The 16674-nt window shown below is 40.2% G+C and overlaps 1 protein-coding gene across 1 annotated transcript in view; it reads left to right on the plus strand.

Annotated features, from left to right (window-relative positions):
- The window catches only part of impact (impact RWD domain protein), a 30229-nt gene that overhangs the window by 3401 nt on the left and 10154 nt on the right, over window positions 1–16674 (plus strand). Inside the window, exons 3-9 of the mRNA XM_078259676.1 lie at window positions 16–68; window positions 191–253; window positions 3512–3597; window positions 8076–8201; window positions 10072–10166; window positions 14457–14530; window positions 16434–16524. Coding sequence (XP_078115802.1) covers window positions 16–68; window positions 191–253; window positions 3512–3597; window positions 8076–8201; window positions 10072–10166; window positions 14457–14530; window positions 16434–16524 — 588 coding nt within the window. The remainder of the gene's footprint in view (window positions 1–15; window positions 69–190; window positions 254–3511; window positions 3598–8075; window positions 8202–10071; window positions 10167–14456; window positions 14531–16433; window positions 16525–16674) is intronic.

Raw genomic sequence — 16674 nt, forward strand, 5'->3', positions numbered from 1 at the left:
CTGCTTATTGAGCAGATCATTCTCCCGCATGATTATCCGAGCGCCGCCCCACCTATCTACCAGATCAAGTGAGTCTATTTGCCTTTCAAGTTTAATACTGTGGAGATCTGTTGAACTGCTAGAACATTGCACTCGAAAACCCACTCGTCCTCTTACTCAACAACCCTCTGTTTGCTCTCGGCCTTTGTAGCGCAGCGTGGTTGCGAGGCCCCGAGAGGACCAAATTGGCAGACAGCCTGGAAGACCTCTATGTGTGAGTGCTTCTCATCATTTCTGACTTCACCAGGAGGCACTGTAGGGTCATATTAGCCACAACAAAAGCTTTTTCATGATTGTTTCTCCAGTGCAGTTCTTCTGTGGTCTCTCTCTCAGATAATCCAACCTCATTTCAATCAGGAGAGACTTCATTTAAGAGTGAAACAAGTTTAATGAACATGGTGCATAATAGGTTGATATGTCAGAGTCTATGGTGATTAGACTCCTTCGCAATGTTAAATTATAAGGGGTATAGAGGCTCTTCACTGGTCTCACAATTAAATGGAGTATCCTGTCAACGGTTTGAATCGATTCAGTATCACGATGCGTCACCTCAATATTATTATACATTACTACACATGGTTTTCATCGACAAATTCAAGCAGTCAGACATATATGAAATGTCACTTTTTTAATTCACATTTGCTGAAATTTATGGACATTGTTACATTCAAAACTGCACAATTTATGTTTAAAAATAAAGAAAATAATTTACCTTGCAACATACGCGCAATGTTTAATGAAAGAGACGGGGGATGTCATCTAAGAGGACACTGTATGTTCAAACAACCTCTTGTGCGAACTGATGTTAAGTGCAAGTGCGTTTCAGTTTGTGGGTTGACCTTATGGAATGGACTGAACAATGAAATCAAACGGAGCCATAATATCATTCAGTTCAAAAATAGATTAAAGAAATCATTTCTTGACCAATACAGAAAAGAATAGACTGAAACATAGGAACGGAATTGCAATGTAACGGTATTGTTGTATATTGTTGTAAGTTATTGTAAGACCAAAAAAAAGTGTATGCTGTATTTGCATATCTACTTACTTTGTAATAATATGATTTTGTGAAATAGGGGCAGGACTAAATAAACTATTTGCTTCAGCCTGCTCCTTCTTGAACTAATCCTTTTTTATATTTTTTATTTTTGATTTTTGTGTTTTTTTTTTGTTAAATTCTGATTGTTTTATTTTGTGGTTTTAAATTTTTTGTTTTGTCTTGCAACATTGTTGATTGTTCGAGATAGATAGAATTATACATTAGTACACATGGTTTTCATCGACAAATTCAAGCGGTCAGACATTGTATCTTGTATCTTTATTGTAGTTTATTGTATCTGCTCTTGAAAAAGACACTTCCTGAATGTAGGGGAGTCTGAACACAACTAGTCTATTTCCTCGACGTTCCACTTCCGGGATTGCTCCGGTGCCGTTTTCTTCCGCTTACTTTGTGTTGGCATTCTAACCTCTGGTGGACTTCTGAGGACTATGGTTAACTGCTCCTCAGATCTCTGCAGGGTAAATCCAGACAGCTAGCTAGACTATCTGTCCAATCTGAGTTTTCTGTTGCACGACTAAAACAACTCTTGAACGTACACGTTCCACCAAAACAAGTTCCTTCCAGAGGCTAATTTGCAGTGGCTCCCTGCAGAGTTTAGCACGTTGCTGTGTGGACTAGCCAGACCCTCCTCCGCAGCGCTGTAGAGGAAGGTCTGGCAATGCGAGACTAGAACACAACAGACAAACTGCAGAAACAAAAATAGCAGCGAGCGAAAAATCAACAAGCAGCATCAGTAGGCAATAATCGATTATGGTCTGTCGCTGCATCGATGCAAAATCGTCAAGGACCGCATCGCAATGCAATGATTAATTAATTAATTAACGCCCCTAGTGGATATATAGGAATATCCCCCCCGATGGAGTCTAGAGACTGGTGGAGGGGATGCAGGGATGAAGGAAGCCTGAAGATCTGGATGGATGTGATGTGAAGTAGAGCCTGACTGATAAAGGTTTTTTTAAAGAGCCCATATTATGCTCATTTTCAGGTTCATAATTGTATTTTAAGGTTGTACCAGAATAGGTTTACATGGTTTAATTTTCAAAAAACACCATATTTTTGTTGTACTGCACAGCTCTCTCTCACTGCTGCAGATCCTCTTTTCAGCTGGTCTCTGTTTTAGCTACAGAGTGAGACCTCTTTTCTTCTGTACTATCTTTGATTGCACTCGCACATGCTCAGTAGCTCAGATGTAGATCATGTCAGCTAGCTAGCTCCATAGACAGTAAAAGAAAGGCTGTTTCTCCAACTTCGGTCAGTTAGAAGGCAGGATTAGCTGGGAGACTTCTTCTAAATGAGGACGCACATGGAGTAGGAAGTAGTTCTTTTGTAGATTATGGTGAACTTGTGTGTGTTGTAGCAGTGCTTTGCTATTGAGAACGAGGTAGCATGCTAGCGTTAGCATGCTAATGCTAACGCTACGAGCTAACGGTTGCGGTTAGCCAGCTCGCGTTTCTCGTTGCCGATTTTGACCAGCTCACCCAGAGACTGAAGACAGGACACATTCAGAAACCGTATCTCACTCAGAACAGCATGGATGGATTTTTTTCAAAGTTGGTATGCGTGTGGAAGCACCAGAGACACAAAAGAACACCCCAAATCCCAGAAAAAGTGTTTTTTTTTCATAATATGGGCACTTTAAGGCCGATATCGATACAAATATTTGGTGATTTAAAAATCCGATATTCCGATATATCGGCCGATTTATATATTTAAAAACAAATCCAGAAATGCGTAACAAAACATAACCAGGTTTCCCTAACATTAATTATTTGTAGTTATTTATGAGTACTCACTAAAATAATATGATAATGCAGTTTGTTTTATTGTCACAACAGAACAGAGGAACATCAAAATATATTAAAGTTCTGATAAATAAAATGTATAAAAATACAAACTTAAGATATAAAACTTAAAGTCCTACAATAACAAGAAAAAAAAAAATCAGTGTGTTGCCAATAGGGATGTTGTAGAGCCCCCTCTGGTGGACAGACTATGCAACGCCTAGTGGTTGAAGGGGGTGTCGTCCGTTTTTATTTTATTTTTTAAATATTCATTTATCTGCCCTTATGAATGCCGATAACGATAGTTTGGAAAATGCCTAATACCGGCACGCCGATATATCGGTCAGGCTCTAATGTAAGGTGGGGCTTCTGATGGAGGAACCCTGGGCGCTGGGAATGATGAGAACTGGAGGTGAACGGGGTGGAGGAGGGTCGCATCGATTTTTGTCTGAAATGACAGCTGACAGCAACAGCTAACAGATTTAAAGTTTGAATGCAACAATGTGATAACAGAGACTGTGGCAAAATTTGGAGAGAGAGAGAGAGAGAGAGAGAGAGAGAGAGAGAGAGAGAGACTCTGCCTAAATGAACTTCCGCTGTGCTTCATTTGTATTTCTTTCACTTTCTACAGGGAGCATGTGGGGGAGAGCATCCTCTACCTGTGGGTGGAACAAGTTCGGGAATTCCTCGTGGATAAATCCCAGCGCTCAGAAACAGGTGAGGTGTGACAAATGAAATTCATTGCTTTAAGGGACACACTTTCTCAAGTTCTCAATTCGTAATGACTTGAAATGACTCTTGATAGAAATTCATCAGTTCAGTAGAGCTTACTTACCCAACAAGAGTAGGAATTTGTTATACGTCTCCCTCAGTCACTGTTGCTGAGCCTGTCAAACGTTCCGTTCCAGTATGGTTGGCGACATATTTTAGTATTCGAGGATGTTCACGTTTTACACCGGTGTGGACAAAACCAGGCTTCTCATTGGATGGTTTATGCTTGCTATAGAAAAAGATACTTTGAGAAGTAACAGAGAAGTTCGCTTTGCATTTTAAACAGCAGGCCTCACTTTTAAAAGAGAAATTGATTTTAGATTAGACTTTATTGATCCCAGATTGGGAGATTTCAGTGCTACAGCAGCACAAATATAAGACCCACAGCACACATACAGAATATACAAGAAATAATAAATAGGATAGAATACAAGAACAACTATTCAAAAATAAAGATAAAAAATTAGTAGAAATCCAAATCTTGGCAGACCTGCCGTTCCTGGTTAAAGTAGCGGAACGGTAGCTCTAACTGGACAATATCCTCTTTTTTTGGGGACGGGGTTTAGATTTCCAACAAGCTGGAGTACATGACAACATCCACACGTTACCAGCTTGGTTCTGATAAAGCCAACTGTTTCTCAGTAGGTCAATTATTTGATCATTTTGTATACACAAATGGTCGTATCATCGTATAATCTACTTCCCTACCTGACGCCTCGTCTAAATGTAGTAGTAGATAACTTTATTGTCCCCATGGGGCAGTTGGGTTTGCGGCACAGTCGCAAGGCACTTCATGACAGGACATCAGACATATGATACAAACAAATAGTCCCTACATCAGACACCGACAGACATAACATGAAGAACATACATCACACACCACAATACACTACACACCCTTGGGTATGACCAGGCCAGCTGGACATCTAGCTTATTTGGACTGATTTAAGGCTTTTATGGCTTACAAAAGAGAATTTGGATCTGTTCTTGGTCAGAAGTGGTGGGCAGAAACGACACCTAGATGGCACTAGTTTAAAATGAGCTGCCAGGGGGTGTGTGTAGTTACTTACAATGTTATTGGCCTTTCTCACCAGTCTGTCTTTTTAAATGGGTTCAATGCTCTGTAGTGTTATCCCTAGTAACTTGCTGGCAGTTATTGTTTTTCTGATTGTCTTTTTCTGTGACCCAGTGGCATTTCCGAACCCAGCAGTTAATACAGCAAGTTAAAACACTTTCAATAAAAGCAGTATAAAACGCACCATGTGGGTTCCAAGTTCTGCTAAGATGTTCCTCCATTACAACAACTATCTGATGTGGCCTAAAGCTGTGATAAGATGAGCACAAAAGCCTGTCGGGGCATTAAAAACCGCTTCTGCGGCTGGCTTTGAGTGACTGCATCAAATTAAGATTGGTATCTATGTAATGGCTTCTCTTACCTTGGCAGAATCTTTTGAAGTGTAAAAAGATACTCAAGTTAAAGATTTTCTACAAGTGTCACCGTGCGTCAGATTTTCTTAGGGAGGCTGGTCCGTCTTGATTATTCACAGCCGAGCCCAGCGGTGTTCATTATCAAGGCAGACTCTGCCCTCTTTTCAGCAACAAGCCTAAAAATAATTAATTTGTCGTCACCAGTGTTGTGTGGTATGAATTGTAAATTGTAAGTATAACTGGTCACAGCATTTAAGCTCAGAGGAGCAGGATTGACAGCTAATTCCCATTCAAACAACAGGGGGACTGGGGAGAGAGGGAGAAAGGGGGGGTGGGGGGGAATGATGAGGTTAAATATGCACAGTTCACAGAGAAGGAAATTGAAAGGGAGTAAACATAACAGAGGACATGAAAAGTAAGCAATAATGATGATAAAGTTTGGTTGAATGGGACCAGACTGAAAGCAAAGGATGGAAAACATCAGAGAGACCAAATGTTTGTTCATCTAAATATCAAGTCCCACTTACTTTCAATAGATTTGTGTGTGTGTGTGTGTGTGTGTGTGTGTGTGTGTGTAAATGCATGTGTAGAGTAAACACTATAGGCATTACTCCACTTAACATTGTCACAGAAAGCTTGTTAGATGTGTGACCAGTTCAACTTTAATCATGTTGTTTTTATCATGGTCATTAGATTTAGCTTTCTTGAAAAAGCATACCTACTTCTCAGCCTGACGTCATCAGACTCATATTCTAGTCAGAACATGAGTCTGATACTACTCCACTGGGCTGTGATTATGGGGCGTCTTTCAACCGAACCAGGAAAGAAAATGCCTCTGCACTCAATTGGATGGACCTACAACCAATCAGAGCAACGGATAGACCTCCAACCAATCAGAGCAACGGATAGACCTCCAACCAGTCAGAGCAATCGGGGCCAGCTGATAAATGAAACTTTTGCCGAATCCCGTAGGAAGGACGGCAAAAACATCTTTCCGATCGACAAATGCCTTGATCGCGGTTCTCTGTTCCTCTTTTAAAATGAACGCGCTGTCGATATCTTCTATAACGCGAGAAGATATCGCGATGGCGGAATCTACACGTCTCAATTCTCCAGCGGCAGCCATCTCTGTTGTTAACGAATTCAACCCAAGCGCTCTTTGGTGACGTGGTTGATTACGTCGCTGTTGATCATCTCTCCATCATCGTATAAAGCCCGCCCTGACAATTTGATTGGTCCAAACAGCTCTGGTTCGAGCATAGTTGCTCCACGACGGATCAAGTCCAGACCAAACTTCCCGACCTCAAATGTTGTGGGCGGGGCTAAGTTCGGCTAGCATCCATGCTACATACTTCTCATAGAGAACATTAAAAATGATTTGCTTTATTTTTCTCAGTATCAAATCTCATTAAAAAAAAACAGCAACAATGAATTGATCCTGCTAACAAGTATTGTCTCCAAAGTCTGAGTGCAAGGTAATAATTTACGGCAACTCGGATGAGTGTATCAATATTTATCAACTCTGATCTTCTCTCATCTGGACTATTGTGTCTGGAGGGTAACATTCAGAGAGACTTTAGTCAGGAAATCAACCTGAAACAATAAAAGTGAGGGGGGCGTGTCCCCATCCCCAGTGGTAATTATCACCGTGATTGTTTTCCCAAAAAGTTTTGAAAACATCAATGAGCGACACTGTAGCAGAGGATGACGTCTTCCTTCATTTCCATGAACACTGTAGTTTATGGTGATTGGTGTTTTAAGCCCCCAAAGTCGTCTTCCAGGCAGCGCTGCCTGGAAGGCATTAGGATTAGGCAATGGTTAGTTGCCTTGAGGTCGACGGTCGCAGCGCTGCCTTGAAGTCGACGTTGGGGGCTTAAAACACCATTGAGCGTAGTTTATTTTGCGTCAGTCCTACATACATCGCCCTTCTGTCTTAAATACCCTGAAGCAACAAATGTGTTTTAATCCACGACTGAAAATAGTCCCAAACAAATTCAATGATCTGACAATTTTGCCCTGTTTTATTAAAAACCACACTGCCCAGCTGTTGTAGAAAATTATTTAGCCTTTTTTAATGAAATGGGGAGCTTGGGGCTGATGGCCACAGAAAGGCTGTGGATGTTTTGGTATTTTCCTGAGATTTGTTGACAACAAAAATGTAGAATATCACCAGCCTCATCCTTCTTTTTCTTTATCTTGGAGCCCGACCGATATTTCATAGTAGAACCGATATATCGCCGGGCCGATTATTATCGGCCGATATTATGGCATTTTCCAAACTATCGGTATCGGCATATATAATGGCTGATAAATGAATATTTAAAAAATAAAATAAAAACGGACGAAACACCCTTCAACCATGTTATGAGTGTTGGCGTTGCGTAGTCTGTCCACCAGAGGGCGCTCTACAACCTCCCTGTTGGAAACACATTTTTTTTTTAGCTTGTTAGTGTTTTTGTTCAAAGGACTTAAGTTTGTATTTTCATACATTTTATTTATCAGAACTTTTAATATATTTTGATGTTCCTTTGTTCTGTTGTGACAGTAAAACAGTTTGTTTTTGAACTGCATTATCATATTATTTTAGTGAGGACTCATAAATAACTACAAATAACTAATGTTAGGGAAATCTGTTTAGGTTTTGTTATGCGTTTCTGGATTGTTTTTTATTTATATATTTATATATGCCACAGGGAATCTGCGGGCGCAGAATTTCCCGCAGATTTTAAACAAGTTAAACAAATTAAAATAAAACTCAGAATGATAACACATCTCCACCCCAAAATTCAGCAAATTTTCATTCTGGATCCCTGCTAAAAACTGTAAAAAAAAAAATCAATAAAAAGAATAAAACAAATCCACAGATTTTGTTTGGGTCTTCTTATCAAGTGTTATTTTAATGACAAGCTGCCTAGTTTGTGGACAACTCAGTGAAGACCTTTTTACACGTCCCAGGTTTGGTTAACAAGACATGTTTCTTCCATGACCTGCTTCAGTGGATCAGCCAGAGAAGGTGAACATGACGGCTGAGGAGGAAGTAGATGATCCTGAAGACATACCAGACTTCAAGACTCTCCAGCTGAACACAGAACATGCACATCTGTTCATGGATAATGCAAACGGTATACCGCTCAATAGAATATGATAAACGTTGTTGCATGCATTCAGTGGTGGAAGTACATTTACTTAAAGGTGCTGTAGGTAGGATTGTGAAGATCCAGGACTTGGCAAAAAAATTTGAACATTGACAACTTCTTAGTCCCTCCCCACTTTCCGCTGAAGGCCAAAACGGTGTCCTAGGCCCCTCCCCCCACAAGGGAGAATGAATGCGTGTGCATGAGCAGTGATTGACATGCAGTTAGAAACCCCCCCTGGCCCTGATTGGTGCATCTGAACAGGGAGCGGTGGATTTTTGCTGTAGGTGGTACCAGAGGAGCTGGATTTTCTTTTTTTAGATTACCTGCTTCATGTAGTTCTACTGGAACATAGGGTCAGTTTCAGCAGATATGACAGAAAGTTAGTTTTATAAGGCTTACCTACTGCACCTTTAAGTACTGTACTTAAGTACAAATTTGAGGTACTTGTACATTAGTTGAGTCTTTTCTTTTCATGCTACTTTCTACTATATAGAGAAATATTGTACTTTTTACTCCACTACATTCATCTGACAGCTTTAGTTACTTTACAAATTAAGATTTTTGCACACAAAACGCATGTAGTTTATAAAATACGATGTTTCATTATAAATTAAACTACCCAGCAATATAATGGGCCACAAGTCCAGCTGAAACGATTAGACCATTAAACACTGGTTGACAGAACTGTTTGGATCGTTTCCAGTTTCTAAAATGTGAGGATTTTTATGCATGGAGTACTTTTACTTGTATTACTTTAAAGCCCTAGTGCGTAACTGTCTGATATTAATGAACGTCCGTTACATTGAAGCCATTGCCAAATGAGTTGCTACAAAGCTAATTAAAGGTGCTCTAAGTGATGTCACCCGTTTTTTAGGCTACAACATTTTTTGTCACATACAGCAAACATCTCCTCACTATCTGCTAGCTGCCTGTCCCCTGAACACACTGTAAAAAAAAAATGCAGTCTCTGTAGACAGCCCAGGCTCCACAAACAGCAACAAAAACAAACTGCGCCAACCTGCACCACCAACCATAACAAACAGTGTTCCAGCCAATAACTGACAAGAACGAGTTGGTTGAGCCATCACCGCAGCAGCGTTAGCACGTAGGCTACTTCCACAATGTGTGTTTCAGGAAGCACGGAAGGGAGGGGGAGGGGACGGGATGACGAGGAGGTAGGGGCGAGCTAGCCTCCGCTTCGTTTGACGATACTTGAACGTCAACAAGAAGTAGCGTCACCCAACATCGCTTAGAGCACCTTTAAGACTATCAGCTCCACACAACTCTCTCTGTATTTCTCAGTAGTGACTTTCCAGCGCATAAACTCGAGTGAAGATAATGACCTCTTCTGAAGAGTCCATCATGTTTTTTTAATCCTCCGTGTCCTCCTTGGCTACTGGCAACTGCGTGGAGGAGGGGGGTTCGCAGTCATGGAATGCTTGTATCGTTGATTCTTGTTGTCATCACTTAGAATTCCTCATGGGGGAGACAGAAACTACGCACTATAGCTTTAAGTATATTTTCCTGATGATACATACTTAAGTAACATTTTCAATGCAGGACTTTTACTTGTAAAGAGTATTTTTACAGTGTTGTATTAATACTTTTACCTAAAGGCCCCATATGGTGACACTTAAACTTATATCTGTACCGTTTATATGTGTATATTAAACACTAATTTAATATATATGACACACAGAATCCCATAAAAATCCATTTTCACCATATGGGACCTTTAAGTAAAGGATCTAAATACTTCTCCCACCACTGATTGCATTCAGTGGTCAGCATTAAACATAGCTTATTATAAAAATATATCTTTCTGAGGTATGATATGTGACGCTTTGTGCCGTAGATGAAGAGTTACCTCCTATAAAACATGGAAATGCCATCACAGACCGACGCAGTACCTTCCAGCCTCACCTAGCACCTGTGGTGACTCCCAGACAGGTACAAAACATGAATGACACGTTATTATTTTTTACATTACCACACAATACAGCAAACAATGACATGAAAAACAAATCCATGAATATTTCAACTGAAAAGATAAACGATTTCTTTTTTTCTCAAACCGTGGAGACAAATGGCAAACGACAGCTCGTTTTGAGTTTCAGTAGAAATGACTTCACGAGGGTCTGGATGAGGTGAGGGATATAAATGTGCTCATTTACGCAGCAATTTCCCGAAGTGAAACATCATCTGGCTCGTTCCTGCTCTCTAAGCTCACTCTGTGGCTCTCCGTTAACAAACCGACTCGTCTTAAGAGCTTCCACCTGTTGTGGAGTGCTGTTTAGACAAAAATATTTACAGACGCAGCCGTCCTCCAGCGAATAGACTGAATGGACTGAGACCTGCACATAGGGCTGCTTGACTATGGAAAAATAAATCATAATCGCAATTACTTGGTCAATATTGAAATCTGGATTATTTAACACGATTACTCCTTCAATTTTGGAACGATGAAAAAAAACCAGTAAAACAGTTAAAGAAATCCACATCTTGAAGTGTGAAATTTCACAAAATAACTGTCTTTCTCGATTACATTGTTTTCGCTATCTATAGACTTTAAACGTAGCACTTGCGTGTTAAAAGACCCTGGGCACCATTTAGATAATGTTATAGCTGTATCTTAGTTGCCTAAATGGCAGAGTACATACATATGAAAATACAAAGATATTGAACAACATTGCTTATTTGTGACGATCACGTAGCGACAGTAATCATAATTAGCAAGGAACCATGTTTCACTTCTCAAACAAGAACTTTCCTCCTGCTCATCCGCCGGCTCAGTTTGTGAACAACACGCTCACTTCTGTTGTCGCTCACTTCCGTTGTTGCGTATGTATTTGTGTTGTAGCTTTTGCGTTTGTGTTTTAGCTTTTGCGTTTGTGTTGTAGCTTTTGTGTTTGTGTTGTAGCTTTTGTGTTTGTGTTGTAGCTTTTGTATTTGTGTTTGTGTTGTAGCTTTTACGTTTGTGTTGTAGCTTTTGCGTTTGTGTTGTAGCTTTTGTGTTTGTGTTGTAGCTTTTGCTTTTGTGTTTGTGTAGCTTTTGTGTTTGTGTTGTAGCTTTTGTGTAGCTTTTGTGTTTGTGTTGTAGCTTTTGTGTAGCTTTTGTGTTTGTGTTGTAGCTTTTGTGTAGTAGCTTTTGCGTAGCTTTTGTGTTGTAGCTTTTGTGTTTGTGTTGTAGCTTTTGTGTAGCTTTGTGCTTTGTGTTGTAGCTTTTGTGTAGCTTTTGTGTTTGTGTTGTAGCTTTGTGTAGCTTTGTGTGTTGTAGCTTTTGCGTTTGTGTTGTAGCTTTTGTGTTGTGTTTTAGCTTTTGTGTTTGTGTTGTAGCTTTTGCGTTGTAGCTTTTGTGTTTGTGTTGTAGCTTTTGTGTTTGTGTTGTAGCTTTTGTGTTTGTGTTGTAGCTTTTGCGTTTGTGTTGTAGCTTTTGCGTTTGTGTTGTAGCTTTTGTGTTTGTGTTGTAGCTTTTGTGTTTGTGTTGTAGCTTTTGCGTTTGTGTTGTAGCTTTTGCGTTTGTGTTGTAGCTTTTGCGTTTGTGTTGTAGCTTTTGTGTTTGTGTTGTAGCTTTTGCGTTTGTGTTGTAGCTTTTGTGTAGCTTTTGTGTTTGTGTTGTAGCTTTTGTGTTTGTGTTGTAGCTTTTGCGTTTGTGTTGTAGCTTTTGTATTTGTGTTGAACCGTCTCGGCCACCGTATAAAACAGTTGAAGTGTGACATTTTAATGTAAATGTAAATTGTAATTGTAATTTCACCATTGGGGATCAATAAAGAGTATAAATTATTATTAGTATTTCCCTTTCACTTTCCTATTCCCAAAATAAGAGTTTAGTTGCAAAAAGTATTACTCTCGATTACATTGTTTTCGCGATCGTTAGGAGCCAAAATCGCGATCAAAATTCTATTAATTGCACAACATTTACTGTGCATATCGTCTTATAATAGTCTGGAAGTGTTCAGTTCAACCAAAGATATAATTGAGAAAAAGCCTTAAGAACTGCTTCACTGAGAGCAAATTGAAGACTTACTTAGTTTTGAGCCTTTTTTTTATCAGGTGTAACTTTTATTTAACTATATGAAGCCCCATCAATTTTTAAATAATTAAATGAGGCATTGTGGAATAAATCAACATAAATAAACTGTCTAAAATCAATGGATGAACAAAACAAATTGTGACATAATTTAAGGAATTATTAAAAATAATTATTCTTATTTTCTGTTTTATGGGCTTTCATTTTCATCATATACATTTTTGTTTCCAAATTGGAAATAGCATTTTCCCCAACCTCAGTTCTGTTTATAGGAAATGTGATTTTCCTTGCATAAACAATTGACTAATTTGTGCGTTAGTCATCAGAAGCGTCAAATGGCATGTCGACGTCAGCAGCGACGTCATCTGCCCAGACACAGCATCCCTTTCAAACTGACTTGGTTTGAAACCCACTCCTCTCTCTTGACATACAGTCAGGTCCATAAATATTGGGACATCGACACAATTCTAATCTTTTTGGCTCTATACACCACCACAATGGAGTTGAAATGAAACGAACAAGATGTGCTTTAACTGCAGACTTTCAGCTTTAATTTGAGGGTATTTACATCCAAATCAGGTGAACGGTGTAGGAATTACAACAGTTTGTATATGTGCCTCCCACTTTTTAAGGGACCAAAAGTAATGGGACAGATCATAAATCAAACTTTCACTTTTTAATACTTGGTTGCAAATCCTTTGCATTCAATTACAGCCTGAAGTCTGGAACGCATAGACATCACCAGACGCTGGGTTTCATCCCTGGTGATGCTCTGCCAGGCCTCTACTGCAACTGTCTTCAGTTCCTGCTTGTTCTTGGGGCATTTTCCCTTCAGTTTTGTCTTCAGCAAGTGAAATGCATGCTCAATCGGATTCAGGTCAGGTGATTGACTTGGCCATTGCATAACATTCCACTTCTTTCCCTTAAAAAACCCTTTGGTTGCTTTCGCAGTATGCTTCGGGCCATTGTCCATCTGCACTGTGAAGCGCCGTCCAATGAGTTCTGAAGCATTTGGCTGAATATGAGCAGATAATATTGCCCGAAACACTTCAGAATTCATCCTGCTGCTTTTGTCAGCAGTCACATCATCAATAAATACAAGAGAACCAGTTCCATTGGCAGCCATACATGCCCACGCCATGACACTACCACCACCATACTTCACTGATGAGGTGGTATGCTTTGGATCATGAGCAGTTCCTTTCCTTCTCCATACTCTTCTCTTCCCATCACTCTGGTACAAGTTGATCTTTGTCTCATCTGTCCATAGGATGTTGTTCCAGAAATGTGAAGGCTTTTTTAGATGTTGTTTGGCAAACTCTAATCTGGCCTTCCTGTTTTTTGAGGCTCACCAATGGTTTACATCTTGTAGTGAACCCTCTGTATTCACTCTGGTGAAGTCTTCTCTTGATTGTTGACTTTTACACACATACACCTACCTCCTGGAGAGTGTTCTTGATCTGGCCAACTGTTGTGAAGGGTGTTTTCTTCACCAGGGAAAGTATTCTTCGGTCATCCACCACAGTTGTTTTCCGTGGTCTTCCGGGTCTTTTGGTGTTGCTGAGCTCACCGGTGCGTTCTTTCATTTTAAGAATGTTCCAAACAGTTGATTTGGCCACACCTAATGTTTTTGCTATCTCTCTGATGGGTTTGTTTAGATTTTTCAGCCTAATGATGGCTTACTTCACTGATAGTGACAGCTCTTTGGATCTCATATTGAGAGTTGACAGCAACAGATTCCAAATGCAAATAGCACACTTGAAATGAACTCTGGACCTTTTATCTGCTCCTTGTAAATGGGATGATGAGGGAATAACACACACCTGGCCATGGAACAGCTGTACAGCCAATTGTCCAATTACTTTTGGTCCCTTAGAAAGTGGGAGGCACATATACAAACTGTTGTAATTCCTACACCGTTCACCTGATTTGGATGTAAATACCCTCAAATTAAAGCTGAAAGTCTGCAGTTAAAGCACATCTTGTTCATTTCATTTCAACTCCATTGTGGTGGTGTATAGAGCCAAAAAGATTAGAATTGTGTCGATGTCCCAATATTTATGGACCTGACTGTACATCCCCTCAGGATTAAAGTAGAGCGCGGGATAAAATCCTCATATCAGCTCTTTTCATTTCCAGTAGAGAAGATGTAAAGGCATGTTAGGATTATGTCATGATGTTCATTGTTCCACCTTTGTCGTGTGTTGCAGGTTAAAATGGTCTTGGGGAAGCTGTATGAGAACAAGAAGATTGCTAGTGCCACTCATAATATTTATGCATACAGGTCAGTAATGTCACATACAGTATATACCAGTGGTTTTCAAACTTTTTTCAATAATGTACCACTTTTGAATTGTGTCTTTAATTCACGTACCCCCTGACCAGCGCTAATCATTTTTGAAGGATTTTTGGTAGAAAAGAAAAAGTCTATATAAAGAGGAACAGTACAGCGCTGTCAGAGATAGATTTTCTCTGACAACAACAGCCTTGTACCTGAAAAACATTTAAATGCTGATGAGAAAAGGCGACAAAAACTATAAAAAAAGACAAAACCTTGGAAAAAGATGGTAGGAAGGAAGGAAAGCAAGAATAGGTCGAAAATAGTATCAAAAACTTCCAAAACGGTGACATAACTTGTAAAAGTAGAAGGACAGTAGAAGGAAGGAAGGCAAGAATAGGTCCAAAGAAGGCGACACAAATGTCACATTTTTAGTAGGAAAAAAAAAGTCTAAGTAAAGAGGAACAATGTTCTGGACAACAGCCTTGTAACTATTAAACATTTTGTTAAATATCTCACGTACCCTCTGCAGTCCTCCAAAGTACCCCTAGGGGTACACGTACCCCCATTTGAGAAACACTGGTATATACTGGGAAGGGAAGTTCGGGGTCCCCTGCTGGAGCTGCTACCCCCGCGACCCGACCCCGGATAAGCGGATGAAGATGGATGGATGGATGGATGGATGGTATATACTGTATAGCCTCTGTATATACAGTATATATACTTGCATTGCCAGACCTATCTCCGCTCTGCAGAGGAAGGTCTGGCTAGTCCACACAACATCCCTGGTTTATTGGCATTTCTACCAATCACAATGGTCTTAGCGGCGCTTTCAAATTATGTGATTCAAATTCAGTTTTTACGTACAATTATTCAAGTTTAGCAATTCAAATTCAAATATAAATGATTCAAATTAAGTTTCTGGTGGAACATATTTCCGCCCATAGCTAAGCTCCAGACGCAGCGAGCGTGGCTCTTCAAAATGTTTTTGGGAAGAGACTTGTTTTGGTGGAACATTTACACCCCTCAAAAACGCCACATACAATATTCACACAACACAGTAACGTGAGCTATTTAAATGATCTTGATACATGGTTATACGTCTTTTTCTCTTACCAGTGTATCGTCGTGTGTGTTTTGTCCGTAGCAAATCCCCGCCAATCGGTCCCAAAACATCCCAGTTAGAGAGTAAATTCCGTAAACATTTTCTTTGTAAATCTTTACAATCATTCCCCGAACGAGCCGAGCAGGCCTGCCTCTTTGCACTATCCAAATTCTCTTCAAAACTTGCCAATTTCAGCCTCTCACGTTGCTCAGAGGTTGCGGTTAATGTTGCTCGATCACACCAGAGTTTAAGAAAGCGGAAAGTAAAGGATATCCAGCAGAACTTCTGGTGGCACCGGAACTAAATGAACCGTTGTCGATATAGACTAATGTATATACAGTATGATCTAACATCTGTCATAATTTCATTAGGCAAGTCATGGTAACAATCCCAAGTGTGTCTCATTAGTGGAGAACTTGAGCTATGTGAAGATTCAAGGCCTGTCCGTCTTCTCTAAAGGGCACATTACTGCATTAAAAAGGTCAAAAAAGCACCAGAGAAAATGAAGACTTTCTGGTAGTATTGTGTGAATAGACATGTGTCTGTCTCTTTCTGTGTGTGTGTGTGTGTGTGTGTTTTTCTCACGCATGCCTGTGTGTGCAGTTTCCTTCAGCATGGTCTAATAAGGGTTGGTGTCGAGCTGCTCATGCACTGCCTGGGTGGTCATTACTGTTGACATTCAAACCACTTTAAAAAACCCGTTCCTGGTGAAGAGGCTGCCGGTGTCACCGCGTCATTTTCTGTCCAAAATGTCTCAATGCTCTCCTGTCTAATGCCCAGCTGTTGGGATTCTGTCTGTTGCAGGATTTACTGCGAGGACAAGCACAGCTTCCTGCAGGACTGTGAAGACGACGGCGAGACGGCCGCGGGGGGGAGATTGCTCCATTTACTGCAGGTTAATACAATTCATTGAGAAAATACTGAACTCGACCCAACAGATCACTCTTTTAGTTGCATACTAAACTGCATGTCGCCTTTGTCAAAAAGGACAAACAGAGGCACCAAAAGAACTGAGGAGTGAGTCAGTGCAGCACACATGGTGCAG

The sequence above is a fragment of the Sander vitreus genome, chromosome 9 (genome assembly GCF_031162955.1).
Source record: "Sander vitreus isolate 19-12246 chromosome 9, sanVit1, whole genome shotgun sequence".
Taxonomy (NCBI): domain Eukaryota; kingdom Metazoa; phylum Chordata; class Actinopteri; order Perciformes; family Percidae; genus Sander; species Sander vitreus.